This window comes from Hippocampus comes, unplaced genomic scaffold (genome assembly GCF_001891065.2).
Source record: "Hippocampus comes isolate QL1 unplaced genomic scaffold, H_comes_QL1_v1.1 scaffold331, whole genome shotgun sequence".
NCBI lineage: Eukaryota > Metazoa > Chordata > Actinopteri > Syngnathiformes > Syngnathidae > Hippocampus > Hippocampus comes.
This window is the reverse complement of record NW_017804904.1, coordinates 230042-250419: the sequence shown is the minus strand read 5'-3', so window position 1 is coordinate 250419 and position 20378 is coordinate 230042. Positions and strand designations below refer to the sequence as shown.

General features: G+C 41.5%; 1 protein-coding gene across 1 annotated transcript; it reads right to left on the bottom strand.

Annotated features, from left to right (window-relative positions):
- Positions 1–1130: 1130 nt before the first annotated feature.
- On the bottom strand, positions 1131–20034 carry wdr35 (WD repeat domain 35). Its single transcript, XM_019884116.1, has 28 exons — positions 19245–20034; positions 19050–19167; positions 18134–18205; positions 17944–18036; positions 17726–17854; positions 17022–17155; positions 15978–16143; positions 15737–15882; positions 14906–15031; positions 11925–12110; positions 11506–11541; positions 11343–11403; positions 10659–10803; positions 10276–10345; positions 10063–10116; positions 8414–8520; positions 8079–8298; positions 7654–7734; positions 7376–7512; positions 7082–7285; positions 6842–6988; positions 5357–5489; positions 5129–5239; positions 4622–4786; positions 3440–3580; positions 3132–3288; positions 2287–2527; positions 1131–2137 (listed from the first exon to the last, which is right to left on the bottom strand). Exons 1-28 carry the CDS (start codon positions 19266–19268, stop codon positions 1987–1989), a joined length of 3555 nt encoding a protein of 1184 aa, XP_019739675.1. The 5' UTR covers positions 19269–20034; the 3' UTR covers positions 1131–1986.
- Positions 20035–20378: the final 344 nt, after the last annotated feature.

Below are 20378 nucleotides of genomic sequence, written 5' to 3'. Positions count from 1 at the left end.
GGAGCCGGAATCGAACCCTCCAGATCTGCACTGTGAGACTGACGTGCTAACCAGATGACCACCAGGCCACCCTATGTGTACATGGGACATCAGATCTGAATGAGAGTAGACTGGTTGGATACCTGGGGTACCCTAGAATGTCATAGACCTGGTCTAGTTGAGGGAAAAATACATTTTTTTGAAAGATTTTTTTTTAATTGGACGCAAATGTCAACGTGCCATATTTCAGAGGGGTTTATTTTGAAATGGGACAGCAGATCTGAATGGGAGTAGTCTAGTTGGATACCTGGGGTACTTTAGTGTCACCTTGACCTGGCCTGGTTGAGGGGTACCTACAATTAATTTTTTAATGATTTTTTTAAAAATCTGGCAAAAATGTCATATTTTAGAAAGCTTTTATTTTGAAATGGAACATCAGATCTGAATGCCAAGACTGTGGGTGGAACAGGGGTGCCCTCGTGTGTCGAAAACCTGGTGTGGTTGCGGGATAACTACGATTCATTTGATTTTTTTTTAAATATCAGGTGAAATTTTAGTCATTGATGTCGAGTTACCATTGACTTTATTTTCTATGGCAAGTCAGAACTCTTCTTGGCGCTATTCTGAGTTTTCATTCTCCCTGGGCGAACTCATCGTTGCCCCACAGCCAAGAAATTATTTTGTAACATTTTAAAAAATCTGAACCACTGACGTGCATACATTAGTTGTGGCGCCTTTATTTTGAAGGTGGCCAACGCCGCTCGCTGGAGCCACATTACCTTAACGCAGAGTATTAACAATCCCAGTGGCGGCTGGCTTGAGATCAATTTTGAGAGTGGAGGCTGGCCTGACCGCAGTAAAGCGGCCGAAGGAACGTCTCCAATGACGCTGCTGCATTTTTGTTGAATACCAGTCAGTGTCAATCCGTCATGTGAAGACATTTTTGCAACACTACGTTGCAAGTTTACCTAATGTTATGGCCGGTAAGTACAATTCTGTCAACAAAGCTTGAGCAGTGACGTTTTGTAGTGAATGTACAGTACTTACCATCTCATGCCAGCAGATAGCAGCAATGGGGAGTATGAGACGTCAGCTCCACTGGAAATGGCACAATACAGTCTTTCAGCAAGCATCATGAAGACTTACTGAAATCAGCTGTTTTTCCTCTTCTGTATTTTTTTAAATAGATATCAACAGAGGCAGCAAAGCATAATCCATTTTTCATTCCATGTGTGTGTGATAATGTAGTTGAACAAAACAACAGAACAGTTTGAAGCCACTGGTCCTGAAAGGCTTAATGTGGGAAAAATCGATTAAAAAGTAGTGCTATGCGAATGAAAAAAAGAAGCTACTGTTGAACCTCGTTACTACGTACCTCGACGGACATTACGAATCTGTACGTTATAACCGTAGCTCATTGTAACCACTTCTAACAAGATGGCCGCCAAGTAGAATGTATAATACAGTATGAAAATTTCTAAATGTCAAAATATGAACATGTAATGCAGTATAAACATATCAATTACGTGTATACAGTATTAAGAAAAAAATATTTTATAAGACATGAAGTAGTGTTCCTATGGGATGACCCAGGACACGCTGGAGAGACGATGTCTCCCAGCTGGCCTGGGAATGCCTCAGAATCCCCCAGGAAGAGCTGGAAGAAGTAGCTGGGGAGAGGGAAGTTTGAGCTTCCTCGCTAAAGGTGTTGCCCCCGCGACGCGACCCTGGATAAGCGGTAGAAAATGGAGGGATGGATGAACACTGTACATATAAATCTCTTGCATCATATTTTTCCTTTTAATACCTATTACACACTATACCTGCAAACACACTCATTAGGAAATATAGATGTCAATGACTTGTAAAATATGTTACATCTCATTCTTTGCTGAGTGACACAGTTCTTTGCTGTTTTGCCTGCACACTGTATATGTGAATGCATGCAATACAAAAATATAATTTACTCTTTGGGGTGAATATTTGGTACACTATATGAGATGGGCTTCAGCCCACACTACTGTGACAAAGTGGGCAGTAGTTATATTTGCTGATCTCATTGCTTTGAGCGCAGTGCTTGCAAACATTGCACATCCACAAGTGGTAGTCGTGGATAGGCAGACCGCTCACTATGCAGGTGGGTAACTTTTCTGCCGTCCTAAAATGAAAGAGGATTGTCATGTAAATACCAAAAACAGGAAAGTAAAAAATGAAAATGCCAAGAGTAGGATGAGTTCTACAAGTGTTTTTTATCGACAGGAATCAGATACATGTTCGTAGCTGGATTTAAACCTTTAATTTCCTCACCCTTCAGATGCAGCATCGAGCTGCAGCGCACGGCTGTCTTTTGGCGCGTGCTTGGTGAAGATCTCCAAGGCCAAGTCCTCATAGAGCAACCGCTGCTCGGGGTCAACGCTCTCCAGGGCCTCCAGCTTGATGAAGGCCTGCGAGCACGTGCCGAAGGCCCGACTGGCCGACGAGCAGACGGCAAGGAGAGAGTAGATCTCCACCGCAGGGATGATGTCTTCATATTCACGGAGATGGAGGGCTTTAAACATGGTGCAAATATTACCGGTAAGTATCGGTATGCCGCTTTGTGCTAATGAGTAACTTTATTACAGTTTCGAAGCTTGACCCAAAAAGACATAGCTCCATGTTGTATTTTGTGTCAAGACTTGAAAGTGACAAATTCATGGTGTTACCTGAGGAACTTCAGAGAGGGCAATTTAGAGTGTTCATTAACCTGCCACACATGTTTTTGAAATGTGGAAGGAAACTGGAGTACCCAGAGAAAACCCACGCAGGCACGGTGAAAACATGCATGTGGATGGGATGTACTGTAATTGTTTCTTGTGAAGGACTTTGTGTTGCTTTTAAAGTATGGTGTTATATAAACAAATGTTTAATTGATAGATTGATTGCTCTGTCACCGATAACACTAAATTGGGATATAGTTTCTCTGGGAAAATAAAACTGGTTTGCATAGTTTTACCGACAGCACGTTGAATTGGCTTTAGCCTTTTCCAAAACACAAGGTATATTGGGCCAACGTTTTTCTTCCATTTTTGTGTGTGAGTAATTTGAGTGGAAAGTCTGGGGACACTCGGGATATAGTACCGGTATTTTGGCGCACTATAGTAGGGGTTGTTTACCTGTGTGCATGGCATTCTCCGTGTAGCCTTCATACAGATGCCTTTGAGCGAGCAGGAAGAAGTGATACGCCTCCGCTCCTCGCCATGCGTTCTCCAAAACGCGATTGCCCGAAGAGGTCGTGTCTTCCTCGAGGAGTCCAGCCAGTGCAAATGTTGCCTAATTATTGGGGATGGGGAGGCGGGGGGTTGCATAATATTCACCATTTCAAGGACAGTGGTTACTACAGTGGACAGCTGATCATGTTATCAGGTTACAGGGTGCATGAAAGGGTTAAAAAATAAAGAGTGAAAGTGTTTTTATCATCCACCTCTGACTTCTTCCCTTTCGCTTTAGTCTGTTGCAACGTCTTCTTCTGCTCGTGATGGTTTTCTACCAGCCGAGCAGCCAACACATACAGCTTCTTCACCCGCAGCGGCCGAGTCCTTTTCTTGGCTTCCTCATCTGCTATCTGGGAGTAAACGCCACAAATGCATCATTGAGAAGACGGCCACGATAAATCCCATTGGGCATCTTCAGGATTTTTGGTTACATTACAATTCAGCATTTTTCTATTCTCCTGCACTCCAAACTTCAATCAGGAAGCTGATTATCACCATTAGGCATAATATTAACAGCGAGATGGACACACATGCAAAATGGATTAATTTTTTTCATGAGAAAATGTGACTGCATGGTGCCTCGTGTTCAGCAAGTTTGCCACACAGTTTTGCAGATCGGGGTTTGAATTTTTGTTTCTGTGGGGGGCATAGTTGCCCTGGTTTTTGCATAGTTATCAAGTTTAAATATTTCGGATCATTAAGCCTTGCTTTAATGTCTCACAAAGAGCCCCCAAGTAATTACAACATGCAGCTTCTAAATGATGATATTTTGTATGATGAGAACCTCAATCTCAAAACCTAAAGTAACCTACCTCTTGGTTAGTAATTGCCCCCGAAACTAAATAACTGATTGGACCACCCTTGGCAGCAATAACTTTTAATCCTTTCTTCTACACAGAACTGATTTAACTCAGGCACATTGGAGGGTTTTCAAGCATGAACTGGGCTTAAGGTAATGCCACAGATTCTCAACTGGATTGAAGTACGCACTTTGATGCGATCAGAAATCAAGGAGGGCCAATACTTTTTCACAACAATCGAACAAGCAAACAGGATCAAAGACGGCGCCGGCACGTGTGGCAGCCTCGGTTATGTGCCGCCTAGTATTGTCTTTTTTTTCTGTAATTTTCGCTCGCTTTTGGCGACCCTACGCCGCTTACTTACACGAGAGAAGAGTTGCTTAGCATTAGGGAGTCTACACTCTGACTTTTTTCCCTTACATTTTGGAATGCCTTTCCATACTTATTTGTCAAGTCCTTGTTCATAGTAGTTCCTTGTTATTGATGATACTAGTGTAGCCTGTACTACCGGAGACAAATTCCTTGGTTATTTTCTACATACTTGGCCAATACAGATGATTATGATTCTGACATACGGTGCAAGCGACAAACCTTAAACATGAGTTTGGCTGCATCCAGAAAATGATGAGCCTTCTGATACAATTCCACCGCCTCGAGTATTTTGTTCTTCTCAAGGAGATGTGAAGCATATTTGGACAGAAGAGGTTTAATCTCCTTCATGTTGTGGGTTCTGGCGAGTTCCACTGCTTTGTTCCACTGATGTAGGAGAAACCAAAGAGCAAAGTCAGGCTATCAGAATAACACACGTGATAGTGTAATGGAAAGGGATGGGAAGCGGGATCTAACTTCAAAGTTAATAAATTACAGTGCAAATTTGATGTCATTTAACAGAGCCAACACATGTTTAGGTTTGCAGCACTTCCTATTGAAATTCATTATTATGCTACTCGATCTCTATCCACACTTCATCGATCAAATGTTACACTTGCATTGTAACAGCAACGTGCGAGGGCAGCATTCACACGGCCAAGCTAAGCATCACTCATGAAGCGGACATATGTGGGAGGACAGGGAGGTGCCGCAGTGGGCGTCTCTCACCTGGTTCAGATGGACACAGGAGTCAACGGCAGCTTTGGCCTGGTTGCATTTAAGGTAGGCGTTCACGGCCTGTTCGCACATGCCCACGGTTGTAAACATCTGGCCAATATCCTACAGCACAGGGGTGAGAAATGTCCGTCGTTATGTCGCTATGACTACAGTTATGTAGAGGCCATGCAGTCTGGAATTCGCTTTGAGTTGGAAGTTTGCCCTTCACGTTCGTCTTACCGGCAGAAGTTTGTGATTTTCTGGGAGTGAATTGGTCAGTTTCTCAAGGTTATCGTAGTCCTCCAACATGTAGTAGCATTCTGCCAACTTCTCTTGGTGGCGGCCTTGAAGGTAGTACTGCACTGCGTTGACCCTACGAACAGGAAAAAGCAAGGCTTAGAACTTCAACCGAGGTTATTATCGTGAATGACAACTTACTAAAACTAAAATGGAAAAAAACATTTCAGGTGACAAAGTAAAATAAAAATGAAAATGCTTTGAAAGAATCGAAAACTAACTCACCTACATCTTACATTGATGAAACGAAAGGAACTGAAACTGATTACAATCACAGCGAAAAGGGTCTTTGTTTGTCAGTTAATATCTCACATGAGCTTTCAGGGTTCATTCTAAATATATTTATTGGGGTATCTTGCACTCAACACATACTCGAAACAGAAAAAAATAACAAAAATAACAATAAAACGAATAATAAAACTAATAAAAAGTGACAAACCTCTAAAAACGAATTAAAACTAACTGAAATTAAAAAAACAAAAGTAAAAACGAAGTATGCATTGGACTCTTCAAACAACAAAGAGGATGCAGAAAAGATAAGATAAGATATCCTTTATTTGTCCCACAATGGAGAAATTTACAGTCTACAGCAGCAAAATTGGGGGTAGAAAGAAGAAAGAAGAAAAACAAAGTGTTTGCATTCACAAAATAAATGTTTCAGTTTCAATGTACACAGTTCAATTAATCAAAAACCACAGAAAAGTGGTTATGATTGAATGACAGTCTGTGTCTTATGTGTTGTGTTTTATTATTTTGTTTTTATGACTTCAAGATGGCGCCGCGAGAGTGGCTGCCTTTACAGCAGCTCCTATAGTTTTTGTTCTTCTACTTTCTTCCTTTCATAATATTTGCTGCTGTAAATTGGGAATTTTTCCATTGTGAGACGAATAAAGGTTTTCTTATTCTTATTCGGTTTTAATTTATGTTTTCCCAGTGGTGGGAAGTGACAAATTACAAACACTGTACCGGTACTGTCTTACCCGACTTAAGATATCAGTATTTTGCGTGAGTCTGTATTTTTCGGAGAAAGTTTTCTGATTACAGCCTGGTCGGTCCCAAGCCCGGATATGAAAAAAAAATGGGTGGGTTGCATCAGGACGGGTATCTGTTGTAAAAAGTGCATCAAATAAATTATACGAGAGACTTGTTGTGGCAACCCCAGATGAGACAACAATTTAAGTACGGTTTATATTACCTTAACTTTGTTGCAGGAGTTGAATTAGTGCATCTATTTACACCAAAGTCTTATTTTTACACAAGTAACTAAATCTACATGGTCAAAAAAGTACATAAAGTACAGTGTGTGACTAATTTTGTCACCTCCCGACGTCATTGGAATTGGGCAGTAAAATCGCAGAGAAAGATGTGCACACTGTCGGAATGTAATGAAGCAAATAAAACAAGAAATTCTTATAAAATTGCCACTACCACTTCTGTCTGTCAGCAAAGTAGTCTCCGATTGCATTGTAGGCTTGCTCCAGGAGAGCATCATCACAGTCCCCAGAGCCAGTTTTCAGCAGCTGGAGCACCCGGAACCAGTCTCCCAATTTCATTCGAAGGCTAATGGCGAGGTCCCTGGAATATTATAAGATCACATCACTCAATATGATCAAAGAAGGGAAAAAAGCCCATCTTACTCCAACAAATAGTAGCCCAAGCTTACAGTACCTGCGGTCCATGTCCAAATACATGCGTTCAGCTTCCTCAAACCTACTGAAGTAAGCTGCCACCTCTGCCTGTTTCATGGGCTCACTCTGCAGGTTCCCCAGACGCTTGACAAACTCGATGCCCTGGTTGTCTTTGCAGCGGACAAATGCCTGCTCAGCGGTCTTCAAATCCAACTGTTGGAGGGCGGCCTCGGCGAGCAGACGCCTGGCATGTCGATCAAAGACAAATGACACGGCTAAAAAATATACATATGTAAATGTATATTTAATGGACATTTTTTAGAATTATATTTACCAGAGTCTTGGGTGTGGATTATCCTCAATGAACTGTGAAGCATCTGCAATTCCCACCTTTTCAATGAGAGCACGGCTGTCTCTCAAAGAACGGATTTCGAAGTTGATGAGGTTGTCTTTATTCGGCTTCTCTGGGTCCTGTATAGAACCGGTTGTTTTTAAGTCGCGATATTCTAACCTCTTACGATTTAAATTGAGACGTGAACATAGATTCTATCATTACTGTACTTGTGATTTAGGATATTTAATGAGCAATACAATAGCTTGGATTGTTTTTACCTTCATGATTTCATCCAGTAGGACAGATTTGATTTCAAGGTCCTCAAAGCTGCAGATATATCCTGATGTTTGGATAGGTTCCTATGCTCCCAAATGACAAAAAATACAGATATCTGGCTTAACCACAAAACACAGTCGACATTTAAAGGACAGCGAACCATATTTTGAACAGAAATCCAATTCAAAATGGATGTCGCACATCTCACTATGAGGCACTACAAAGTAGAACCACGTGCGAGAACCAAGAACATTATCTGAGTCAATCAAGAGAATAATGACAATGATGAAAAAGGAACAAAGGAACAGATGCAACACTCACAGACTGAGATGTATGAACATCTAAACATGTTAAATGGCATGTGACATATTTAACTTCACTTAACATTAGTAGTGGTAAGGTGACGCAGAAAACATGATTCACTCACCTCCGGGTCTAGGTTCCTGAAGACGTACATCCTGGTCTTTTCCATCATGGCAAACAGATCAGGATTGTCCTTTGCCCACTTCATGTCCCAAACATCCTTGCGCTCAAGTTTAGATGGACCGCCTATTGGCACCTGACTGCCAGCGGCATCACCTGACGGCGCGTGAGCCTCCACGTCCAGCAAAGTTAGCACGCCTGAGATGTCGATAACGGCCAGCCGACTGAAGGAAAGAAAGAGTCAATCAAACATTCAGCCGCCAGTCCCGACGAAACAGGTGCGCTAATGCAGAGTCGACATATTTATACTGATGCGTAACAACTACAATCAGAGCTTGCCTGGAGTTGCAGTTTAAAGAGAGATGATGGGCTCGGTTCATCTGGTATTTCTGGATGAGAATGACATTTGGCAGGCTATATCTGTGGATAATACCCGACTCGCGGCCCTGGAACAGACATGCAAACATTACTTACATTTATACTCCTCACAGAATTAGGGCTATTTGGCTTTCGGCTGAAATGTCAGGACAACTTAAAATGCACTGCGACATTTATGTTTAGGTGAACCTAATTGCACCTTAAGGGTGGCCCGGTGGTCCAGTGGTTAGCATGTCAACCTCACAGTGCAGAGGTACCGGGTTCAATTCCAGCTCCGGCCTCCCTGTGTGTAGTTTGCATGTTCTGCGTGGGTTTTCTCCGGGTACTCCGGTTTCCTCCCACATTCCAAAAACATGCATGTCAGGCTGATTGAACACTCTAAATTGTCCCAGGGTGTGAGTGTGAGCATGGATGGTTGTTCGTCTCTGTGTGCCCTGCGATTGTCCGGAAACCGGTTTAAAGGGTGTCTACTGCCCGAAGACGGCTGGGATAGGCTCCAGCACCCCCCGCGACCCTTATGAGGATAAGCGGATCGGAAAATGGATGGATGGATGGATGGATAATTGCACATTAATTAAACTTTTGAATGTCCAGCAGTTCAATGTTTCAATGCTTTTTGCATAACTTGCTGGTTACTAGCTAGGAGTTGAACAGCAAAATTCCTAACGGGTTTGAAAATGTGACGGACATCCATTCCTCTATGCCTTTCTGTGACTCTTCCAGTGCCTCTGCATGTCTGCTGCAACTTGCTGAGGACACTCTTGAGTTCAGTGGCCACTTCCCTTTGAGAACATCCTGTTTGACGCCTCACAGTGACAAGGTAATGTTAATCAAATGTGAGGTGTCATCTTGGTTGTCCATCCATCCATCCATCCATCCATCCATCCATCCATCCATCCATCCATCCATTATGCATCCATCCATTTTGTAATCCGCGCATCCTCTCGAGGGACGCGGGTGTGCTGGAGCCTATCCCAGCCGTCTTCGGGGAGTAGGCGGGGTACACCCTGAACTGGTTGCCAGCCAATTGCAGGGCATACAGAGACAAACAACCATTCACATTCAAATTCACACTGAGGGACAATTTAGAGAGTTCCATTAACCTGCCATGCATGTTTTTGGAATGTGGGAGGAAACCGGAGTACCCGGAGAAAACCCACGCAGGCATGGGGAAAACATATAAATTCCACACAGGAAGACCGGAGCCACAATCGAACCCTGCACCTCTGCACTGTGAGGCTGACGTGCTAAAAGGTCGACCACTGGCCCGCCCCATCTTGGTTGTATGATATTAAAATGTGAACAGCATGTTGATGAGTACTGTTTGAACAGCAATTCTAGTGGAACCAGGAAATGTATTGGTGAATCAAACTTTGCTGTTCCACTCTTTGTTAGATAACGGTAAGTTTTTCAACAAGTACTGAAACTCTGAACAATTGAATATGTGCATTCAGAAGGTTTAGAGAAGGTCAAATTACAGTAAGTTCACTTGTAAAGTGTCTAGCGCATTTTCGGTTTGTCCTGAAATTACATCACGAACTTTTCCCAAGTCATGGATTTGGTATTCATTGTTATTGCATGAATTTTAGCAAAAGCAGAGATGCACCTACCACAATCAGTGTATTATCTGTTGCTGTGATAGAACAGATAGGATCTCTTGTTGCCTTAAAACAAACAGACAAGTTAGCATTGATGTGCTTTCAACTTTTTTTTTTTTTTGCATATATTTACAAAACGTTTACATCCCGTGCACAAAGATTGAAAATGGAGACTTTCGGTTAAGTACAATAGTTTGTTGATGAATGGGGCCCAATGTCACTTACTGTGAAGGCTTTGGCAAAGTCCTCTCCATTGTCATTGACGCCAGTGGGACTGCTGTCAATGTGATATACCCTACAAAGACAGGAAGCGAGAGCAAAGCAGACGGTTGCACTGGGGTGACTTTTAGCCCAGGCTGTCTGGAGTCTCCGTGGCAGTGCATGCAGATGAATGAATTCTATTCAGATTTCAGACAGTGACTCCCAGACTCGAGATGTGTGGTTATCTTGCCTCCCTGTAACTTTCCGTGACTGGCTTGGTGTGTACTGTCAGTCTTGGCATGAGTGCACTGGGTAAACTTGAGGCCATCCTGTCAAGATACACCTTGACTGTGCTGTAACCCCCCGCAAAAAAAATAAAATAAGAATAGTCAATAAATAAAACTCACCTTTCCCTTCCCTCTTTCTTAGTTCTGGTTACTTGGTTGATCTCCAAGGCAGTCAATTTATTCGCCACTCTGTACTGCCACAAGTACAAAGCCTCTTTGGATGCAGCTATCACATGTGTCCTGGTCATGGTGACAAACAATGGACCTAACCGAGGAAATAATTTGGATAAGCAGGCAGTTTGGTTTGGTGAAATAGATGTGGAAATATTTTGCTGAGCTGGTGCTAAATATTTAGCTGACAAAAAAAAAAAAAAAAAAAACAACTGGAAAAGGAAGATGCCTCACAGACGGTTGACCAGATTCCCCTGTTAAACTTGGATACATGAAGCCTATTTTAGATGACGGCCTTTCAAAGTTTGAAATATTTTGGAATGGGTTCATCAGCAAACAGTCAGCTATGCCACGCAGGAACGGAATGTTGAGTATTTGGGATGTCTGAAGACGCCCACTACTCACTGTTTATTGGCCACAGACTTGCTGTGAGCCTGTGAGAGTTGAGACTGTGGGCGGCAGGAGACGGACTGCCGGCCACTATTTTTCCATGTGAAGGTGTGAGCTCTAACATTGACTTGAGGTGATTAATCAAAATCCTGGTCTTTTAGCTATTCGAAGTTATAAAACACACTGTGATCAAATATTACGTACGACTATGCAGTTAAATTTCATTTTAAAATTAGAACGCACATATGTCGATGTACTTGGAGTCCAGTGGAGTCCCGATTGAGTTGCACAGAATCAGGACGTACTGAAAAACAGAAATGTTTTTTACAGATTAGATTGTGGATTCTTATTCTGCACATGTATTCTTTATTTCAGAAACTACGCTTTTAATGAACATGACATTAACCTTCGCATGACTCCCAGCCTCTGACTCAGCATTTCCCTGCGTGCCAAAGAATAAGTCAAAGCCGCTTAAGAATATACAGTGCTCAACATAAATGAGTGCACCCAAACAGATTAGCTCGACAACCATTCCTTTCAGAATCAACATTTTCAACGGCATATGTACACATGCAAAAATGTCATTTATCTGATCAATTCATTGACATTGCAAAGATTAGAAAAGATGAATTTCAAAAATCTTAATCACATGAATTCAACAACAGGCGAGTGCAATCATCATGGAAATCCTGAAGAGAATTGCTGTGTTCAATGAGAAACGACAAGTGAACTTTTTGAGTTACCTAACGATAGAGCTGTCAAAACTGCTTCATGAATCAATACCATTTGGTCATTTTGGAAGACGGAAGGTGAATGAAGCTGTACCTGTGGCTGGGTGTCATCGGCCTTGCTCGCCAGGGTGCAGAAGTCCCCTGATGTGGTGATGGACATTAGGCTCTTGACATACTTAACAAACTTTTCATTGTTTTTGGTGTCCCAGAAGATGACGCAGTAATCTTGGCGCTCTGGCTTTGTGAAGGCATACACAACTGTGCTGCAACAGTATCCCCACTGGTAAGAAAAAACAAAAAGACACCAAAGTTCAACTTTTGTTTGAGATTGCTGAACGCTGGGAAGCCAAAGACAAAGTTTGTCAAATGTATAGAACTAAATAAACACATTGTAGGTGCAGTGCAGCTGCTTTTTCTCTATTTTTACTTTTTAATAGAATGTCGTTGATGGTGTAGTGGTACACATGCCGGACTTGTGTGCGGGCAGTGTGGGATCGGTTCCCACTCAGTGACGGTGTGAATGTGGATGTGAATGTTTGTTTGTGTCTATGTGTGCCCTGCGACTGACTCGCGACCAGTTCAGGGTGTATGTAGTCTGCCTTCCGCCTAAAGTCAGCTGAGATAGGCTCCTGCGACTCCCCTGTTCAGGATAAGCAGTGTTGAAAATGGAAATCAAATGTAGAAACAAACCAAATGCCAGCCTTCACACGATTGCATTGAATCATAAAATCCAAACTCATAATTAGACTTTACACCGATCTGATCGACTGGATCACCGCCAACACTTCTTCTGTGTCCAACTGCCTCAGGTGCGCTTGCGCTAACTACGTGGCAAACTTCTCACGCAAGGACATGGAAATTAGTTACTAATAAAGATTAGCATATTTATCTTTGTGGTATTTTCGACAGGATTACTAGGTGTTTGTGTTATCAGGGCTTCACAACGGCCATTAAGATATGGCTTTCCCACAATGCTTTGCTGCAGTTCAAATTAACACTTGCGATTGCTTATTGATCCCATACATGTGGAATTATTTTCAATGCAGCGCGTAACACAGTTAGTGGTGTTGTTTCTAGTCTTGTATGAAATGATTGCTACTTTTGTTATTCTATACAGACATTACTAGAGGTACCAAGAACTAAGCGAAGGCTCAGAGGGGATCGAGCCTTTTCCGTTGCTGGTCCCTCCCTTTGGAATGACCTCCCACTGAACATTCGGCAAGGCCCCTCGCTGCCCATCTTTGAAATTTGTTTCAAAACTTATTTTTATTCTGTGGCTTTTGACTCAGCATGACTCTGACTTGATTTGTTAGTTTTACTGTTTTTGTGCTTTCTACTGTCTTTGTTATTAATTGATTGTTTTATTGTTGTATATATATCTGCTCCATGTCCCGCACTTTGTATACAACAGTTGTTGTTTTCAAATGCTCTATAAATACACTTGAGTTGAGTTGAGTATTATTGTGACTTCTGCCTCCACCCTAAGAACACAGTCAATCACTCGGTGCTATACATCAGGGGTCCCCAACCGCTGGTCCGCGGACCGGTACCGGTCCGCAGGGCATTTGGTACCGGGCCGCACAGAAAGAACTTGCCTTAATTCCGTTTTATTTATTTCGGAATACGAAAGATGTTTTATTTTGAAAAATTACCGGATTCTCCGTTACATCCGTCTGTGTCACGCTTGACTCACGTCAACCCACGCTTCTCCGTCACGTGACCGATTACGCTACAAACAAAACGCTGGAGCTCGCAAAATGAGCCAAAAAACTGCTGGAGATCGCAAATGATGGCGGCCTTCAAAGTACGTTCGAGACAACTGGATTAAAGTTATGGCTGAATACTCTGAGATCGCCACAAAAGCACTGTTGCTACAGTGATCCCTCGCTATTTCGCGGTTCGTTTATTGCGGATTCGGTGCATCGCGGATTTTTTCAAACATATTCATAAAAAAAAAAAAAATCATATACAGAGTACAGTGCTGTATATGTTGCTTTATGTGACTCGCTGTTGTTTTGCAGCTTTTCAAGGACTGTTTGCGGACTTAAAAAAAAAAAAAAAAAACTTTTTTTTCTTTTTTTTTACCTGTATGTTAATTGGTCGCTACCTCGCGGATTTTCGTTTATTGCGGGTGGTTTTGGTCCCCATTAACGGCGATAAACGAGGGATTACTGTATTTCCAACATCCTACCTGTGTGAGGTGGGGGTTTTCTGCAGCAACGGCGACTAAAGCAAAATTACGAAGTAGACTGGACATAAACCACACACTTGAGGTGTCATTGTCTCCTATTACCCCGAGATGGGACCGTCTGGTTGCAGAAAATCAAGCTGTGGTGAGTCGTCATTTTCATGCACTTTGAATTTGCGTTGTATCGTATTTTGAAGGCATTAAAAATTATCATAGCGATCAGAGTGTTGCGGCCAGATTAGACGCTCCTTGTGTTTATTATTATATTTCGAAAACACCACAGTTTTCATGCAGCTCATACCATATTATTTTGTTGTATTAATCCGCCACACCTTAAATGCCAGTCCCTGAAAATATTGTCTGACATAAACCGGTCCGTGCGGCAAAAAAGGTTGGGGACCCCTGCTGTACATCTCATTGGCCATCGCCAATCATTTAAAACACAGGTATATGTCGTTGCAGCCTCATTCTCTTTCTGATAAACTGAAGAGAAGATTGTGATCTGAGTAAATCATGATCATTGTGGCCAAAGCACGACACTCTTTTCCATGTTTTTGTTTTTGGTTTTTTGCCCCAGCCACCTGAATGAGTGAAGATGTTCATGCCTACTTTTTTTCCATTAGTCTCAGGGAAGGGAATGTAAACATGTAAAAATTACATCTTATATTTAGTATTTATCAGCGTTTTTTTTTTTTGTTTTTTTTTATGTATTGCTCCAGCTTCTGATTGAATCGGTGATCGAGTATTGTTTTTTTGAAAGGATTTTGTCAGAAACGAGCAAATAACCATTTGGAGATATAACTTTGCTCTTCTGGCAAATGTTTACACGCTAGTTCAAGCAAAGGAGGAACATTTCACATCATTAAGTTTAAAGTGCTGTCATTTACCTTGTAATCTGGTCTGATATTAGCAAAATAGATGTAGGAATCGACAGCCAGGCTGATCCGCAGGCCTCCTCCTTCCCAGGCGACTCCTGTCATTTCTTTCCCCGGCACTTTCAAGGTTCGCAGGTGCTGTGTAAAATGAGGTAGAAATCAAGGCGCAATGGGATTTTTATTTCAACACTGAGATAATACTGTAATACACAAAAAGAAAGGTGGAAAATGGGAAAATGAAATTGACCACCTGAAATACAGCTATACAGTCATGTCACATGTAAACCTTACTCATTGTTATACCGGACATTATTATGACTTATAAACAACTTTGAAAAGACTGAACGGTTAAGTGTGAACAACGTTGAATCGAATACAGTTTTAAATGATACTTTTCAGTGATGAGGCTGCACATTATGCTCCTTAAATCAGTAAAGGCACGAAACGCAATTTTATGTAAGAGTTACTATAACCCGACAACATTAACCATTAACGGTTTAAAAAATAAACAAAACAAAACAAAAAAAAAACAACCTCAAAGTGATGTAAAACTAATGTGTGCCCAAACTACAACAGAGATCATAGCTTCCATTTCGAGCCTCTAATACTTGAAAATTAATTTGTAGGGGGCATCTGATCTTATGAGAATCAGAATTGGCAATGCAGACAACAGAAACCCGATATACAGTGTCTATATGTACAAATCCACCTTCCGCCGACCCTCATCCTCTGTCACAGTAAGCCACTTGTGGGTAGCTGCAGCATTGTTTCGAATGAAAGGCACTGACATTGATTATGTTAAAAAAAAAAAAAAAGATACAGGAAATAACATGTTGCCCTCACCTCTCCAAAAGGTGTATAAAACTGCACCACGTTGATTTCTACGTCTGAGTTCAAAGCTCTGAGGGAACCAGCCACTGCCAGCACACTCCCACAATGGTTCCACTGAATACTGACCACATTCATCATGGTGTCAATACATACTGGGTCTGCAGAAAAAAAAATTATACTGTTGAGTAGTTGATTGTCACAACTGATAGTAAACAGGGAAAAGCTCTGCATTCTTTGCATTTGAGCGCCTTACTTTCATCGGTCTCATAACGCATAATCTGACATCGTCCATTTTGAAAACAGATAGCGAGACACGGGCAGTCGGGTTCGACGTAGCCGCCTGTTCCTGTGTACCAGTGGATACCTGCTATCCTGACGGCTCCTGTTACGTTAGTCAGGCAGCTGATGGCCAATTTCATCTGAAAAACAATCCGTGTGATATTGAAGATTAGCTCTTCGTAAAAACACACAGGCTCCATAGATCTTTGGAGCTCCATTATAGGAGCATAATTTTGGTAACCACAATAACAGTATCCAAAAAGTCAGTGTATTGTGTACAATACCAGTCAAAAGTTGAGACACAGCTTCTCTTTCAATAGCACGAGAAACTTTGACTGGCACTATAGAAGCATATAAAGTAGACTTTACACCGATCTGATTGAGTGGATTTATGCAAAATCACTGATCGACTCTAAAATCATAATTTGTGCAATCGATCAACATGGAAATAGCTCCATTCTCAATATAAGACTCACTAAACATTTGCTGAACTAAAATACGAGATATACTGCGGTTATGTAAGTATTCCTGGTCCTAATTCGGAAGATAAATATAACACAATTTTACCCAAATTTCATCTTGCAGGTATAGCAGCATTATTTTGTAAAGCAACCAACCTCATTTATACTCAACAAATGGAGACTGTGACTTGAATTCTTGTTTTTCAGTCCAATCAGACAAGTGTGTGATGAAGACTTTTTCATTGTGGCTTTTGTCGAACTTTTTAGACGAATAATATGACCAAAAATCAACTCCGGTGCAATATGTTGTTTGCCCTTAATGTTGACTCTTCCTGTGTCAACGGGTGAGCTGGATTCACAAGGCCATGCGAGATGACAGTTTGCCACAGCCAAGATGTGTGGATGCACTGCATTGAATCTGCTTTTACACTCACAACCGTAAAACCCCGAAGGCGTGCAATCTGAAATTCTTCTGTCAGCTACATGGGTGAATTTCTTCATGTTTTGCTTCTCTTACTTTTGATCATTCCAGTCGTGTGCTGTGTTTATGTACTCACTATGAAATTGCCATGGTTATCAAAGATTTGCACCTCCCCGTTGGCCATGCCGAAGAGCAGGACCTTGCTGTCTGGAGACCATGCCACATGTGCAAGCTGATTTCCCTTCAGCTCCTTTCCCCAAATCCGGTTTCCTACAAAAGAAAGGTCTTTATCCAAACTAGTATTCACACGTGCGTGCACACACATACACACATTCACTAACACACTTAGTATGTGAACAAAACAATCCCTGTCAAGTGACAAATTGGGAGTTTATGCTCCAGTGATTTTTTTCCAATACGAAGTATGTGTTGTATTTAAATGTACAATGTGTGCAATTCTTGTTGTGTGGTGATTTTAGTTTTAATTTAACCCTTTCATGCACCAATAATGATAACCTGTATCCTAATAACATGATAAGGTGTCTACTGGAGTATCCAGTGTGCCTGAAAGGGTTAAAAACCAACAAGGGTGTCAAAAAAAAGGGGGAAAAAAAAAACACCACATCTTAAACCATGCACAGAGAGGGCATAAAACATACGATACACACTTTCTGCAAGGCACACAGGAGCATTCAGGGTGCTTTCACAATGCAGGAACGTGCATAAAAGCACACCGCGCCACTGGGCTCATGAATAGTTTTTATTCTATTATAATGTTTTGATGAACGTGAGAAGCCAAAATTGAACTCATGAATAATGCTGTCTAGTTCTACTATTTACCATCTACAGATCCAACAATGACTGCCCCATCTTCATACACAATGCAGATCTTTTGACCATCGGCATTCCAACTCATGCTCCTCACCACCGACTTATTCCGATTATTGATCATTTCTTCATACCATGCACCTTAGAAAAAAAAGAAATTACAATATTAGGACATGATTGATGATTGATTACGACGCAATCATCAGTTCATAATAAAAGGGTGCGAGCACCTTTGTAGAGCATCCATACAATGATGAGTCCATTCTGGTCGCTGGTTGTTAGTTTTTCATACTGTTCGTTCCATGTAACTACTTGTACGGCACCTAAAAATGATTGATATGGTGTTATTGTTTCCCACTCAAATCCCACTCCCTGATTCTATCTTTTCTTGGTTGAGAAAAGGCTCAAATGTTGACTCACCGCTGTGCCCCCCCAATGTCTGGTTCATTGACAAATTACTGGGTGCAGCAAGTCCTTTAAGTTTGGTGTCATCTGTCAAGATAAAAAAAGAAATAGTAAAAGGGAGCCCATTCAGCATCAATACTTGGGAAAAAAACAAATTTGAATTGAGTCTCACTATTGTTTGTCTGGTTGGAGTGGACGAGGTGGTACCAGTTCGACTTACAGGGACTAATACAGAGGTACCCGCAAAGCACCGAAAGGCTTTTGGTGAGTTTTAAAAGATTTCTTACACACTGAGTGAACTATTGTTTCGCAAAATCTAAAATCTCAATCACATGGATCTTATGTAACAGTCTCACACACCAACTTAAACACATGTTAAATGTTGATTTGCTGTATGCAAGTGAACAACAAACTCAACACGGTGACTTTGCGATCTGGCTGCTGCGAATGAAAGTTGTCCTTGTAACACTCATTTGATACATTAAGCTTGGACCACACAACCCTTCCTTTATTGATCATCACTTCACTCCCTTAGGGTTGTGGTCGAACTGGAGCCTGTCCAAGGTGACTTTGGGCGAGAGGCGAAGGATATCCAGAATTGGTTGCCAGCCAGTCACAGGGCACATACAATAAACAAGCAACCATTCACAGTCACATTCACACTTATAGACAATTTGGAGTCTTAATTATGTTTTTGGAATGTGGGCGGGTGCTAGAGAAATAGGAGAAAACCAATGCAATCAAAGGGAGGTGCATAATCCGCTACTGTGAAGTATGACAGCAGTGGCCACAAAACAGCACTTATCTCTGTTCCTGCGAGGTCTCGTGCATTGGGGATGATGTAGTATAATAAAATGTGAACATCATAGCTGTGTCACATTAAACCCAGCACATTATATTGCAGGCTGTTGTCTACAAATCACAAACATACCTGTCTGAGTTTCAAGTTTGAGCACTTTTAAAAGGCCGTCATCTCCTCCACAGGCAATGAAGCCCTGATCTTTGTTCCAAGAGACACATTTCAAGTGAATACTGTTGGGGATAGCAATCTAGAAGACAAGAGAGCAGTTACATAAACCTGTGGTTTTAGTCGTTAAAGTGTCAGTGTGAGGTTCAGGGTGCTCACCTTCTTGCTGAGGTAGATGAACATGTTATCCTTAAGGTCTCTTTATACCTAGTGTGAAAAATAGTATGCGTTACTCTACACCGAGTAGCCACAACTTTATAGCCCCTTGCACAATGCAATGACATCCAATGCAAGAGATGCACGGTGTAGGGAATAATATTCAATTATGATTAAGAATTTCAGACCAGTATTTATTGAACAACATGGTTAGTACTGTGGATGAACTGTACTACACCGCACTGATTGTTTTTTAATATTTGTGTTGTCTGACGTGTATTTAATTGGGATTTTATTTAATTGGGAAACGCAGAATATGTAATATCATTGCATGTACAAGTGATATAGTATTCATTAATAGCGCGGCTAGTCGGTGCAAATCGCAACCAAAATTAACTTATTTAGTAAAAGAGCAAGGCGGTACTGACCTTTTACAGTTCGCCAATCACTCGGAAAGACGACCACAGAAAATTGCGGAATATACACAACCGCACATTTGTAAAAAATAGCTACAATGAGTCCGAAGTGCTCATTTATGCCTTTCTTTTCAAATCCGCAGGCGTGGAATCTTAGCAAATATTTGCTAGCTAAGCTAGCACGACACAATTTGCTGTCAAGAAAATGAGCGTTTACGTAACACAAAACACATAAGACGACCTGTTTCAATAATTACACTAACGACGTTACTTCTAATGTCTTAGAGAACAGTTCAAACTCAACACATTTTTGGCGTTTTACGCAACATGTAGCATGGCGCACGTAGTCTCTCACAGTCGCCCGTAGCAACAGTACACTCTGCGGTGGATTTCTGGTACTTGTAGTTCTTATTTTGAACGTTGCTGGAAGCTGTAATTTTTCGCCATAGAGAAAAAAATCTGAATAAAATAGAGCTATGTGTTTTTGTATTTACGTGGAAGTCAACAAGTTAATACACAACAATTGGAAGGGGCAAATGGGCAATTTTAGATTTTTTTTGAGAACTAATGAAATAAGTGGTTCGGGTAACGGACGGATGATTCAGATCCCGAGTTTCAAAGATTGTCGAGATGACGCTGTTTGTTGTTTTTTGGGGGGAGAAGTGGACAGTCTGAAATTTTGCAGAGAAACGCTCTAATACATTTAATAACACATACACTC

Excerpts from the sequence above, each read along its gene's own strand:
- wdr35 (XM_019884116.1), bottom strand. The coding sequence starts at position 19,268 with ATGTTCATCTACCTCAGCAAGAAG. Across the intron at positions 15,032-15,736 it reads TTTATACACCTTTTGGAGAG|CACCTGCGAACCTTGAAAGT; the intron begins GTGAGGGCAACA and ends CATTTTACACAG. Across the intron at positions 4,787-5,128 it reads CCTGTGTCCATCTGAACCAG|TGGAACAAAGCAGTGGAACT; the intron begins GTGAGAGACGCC and ends CTCCTACATCAG.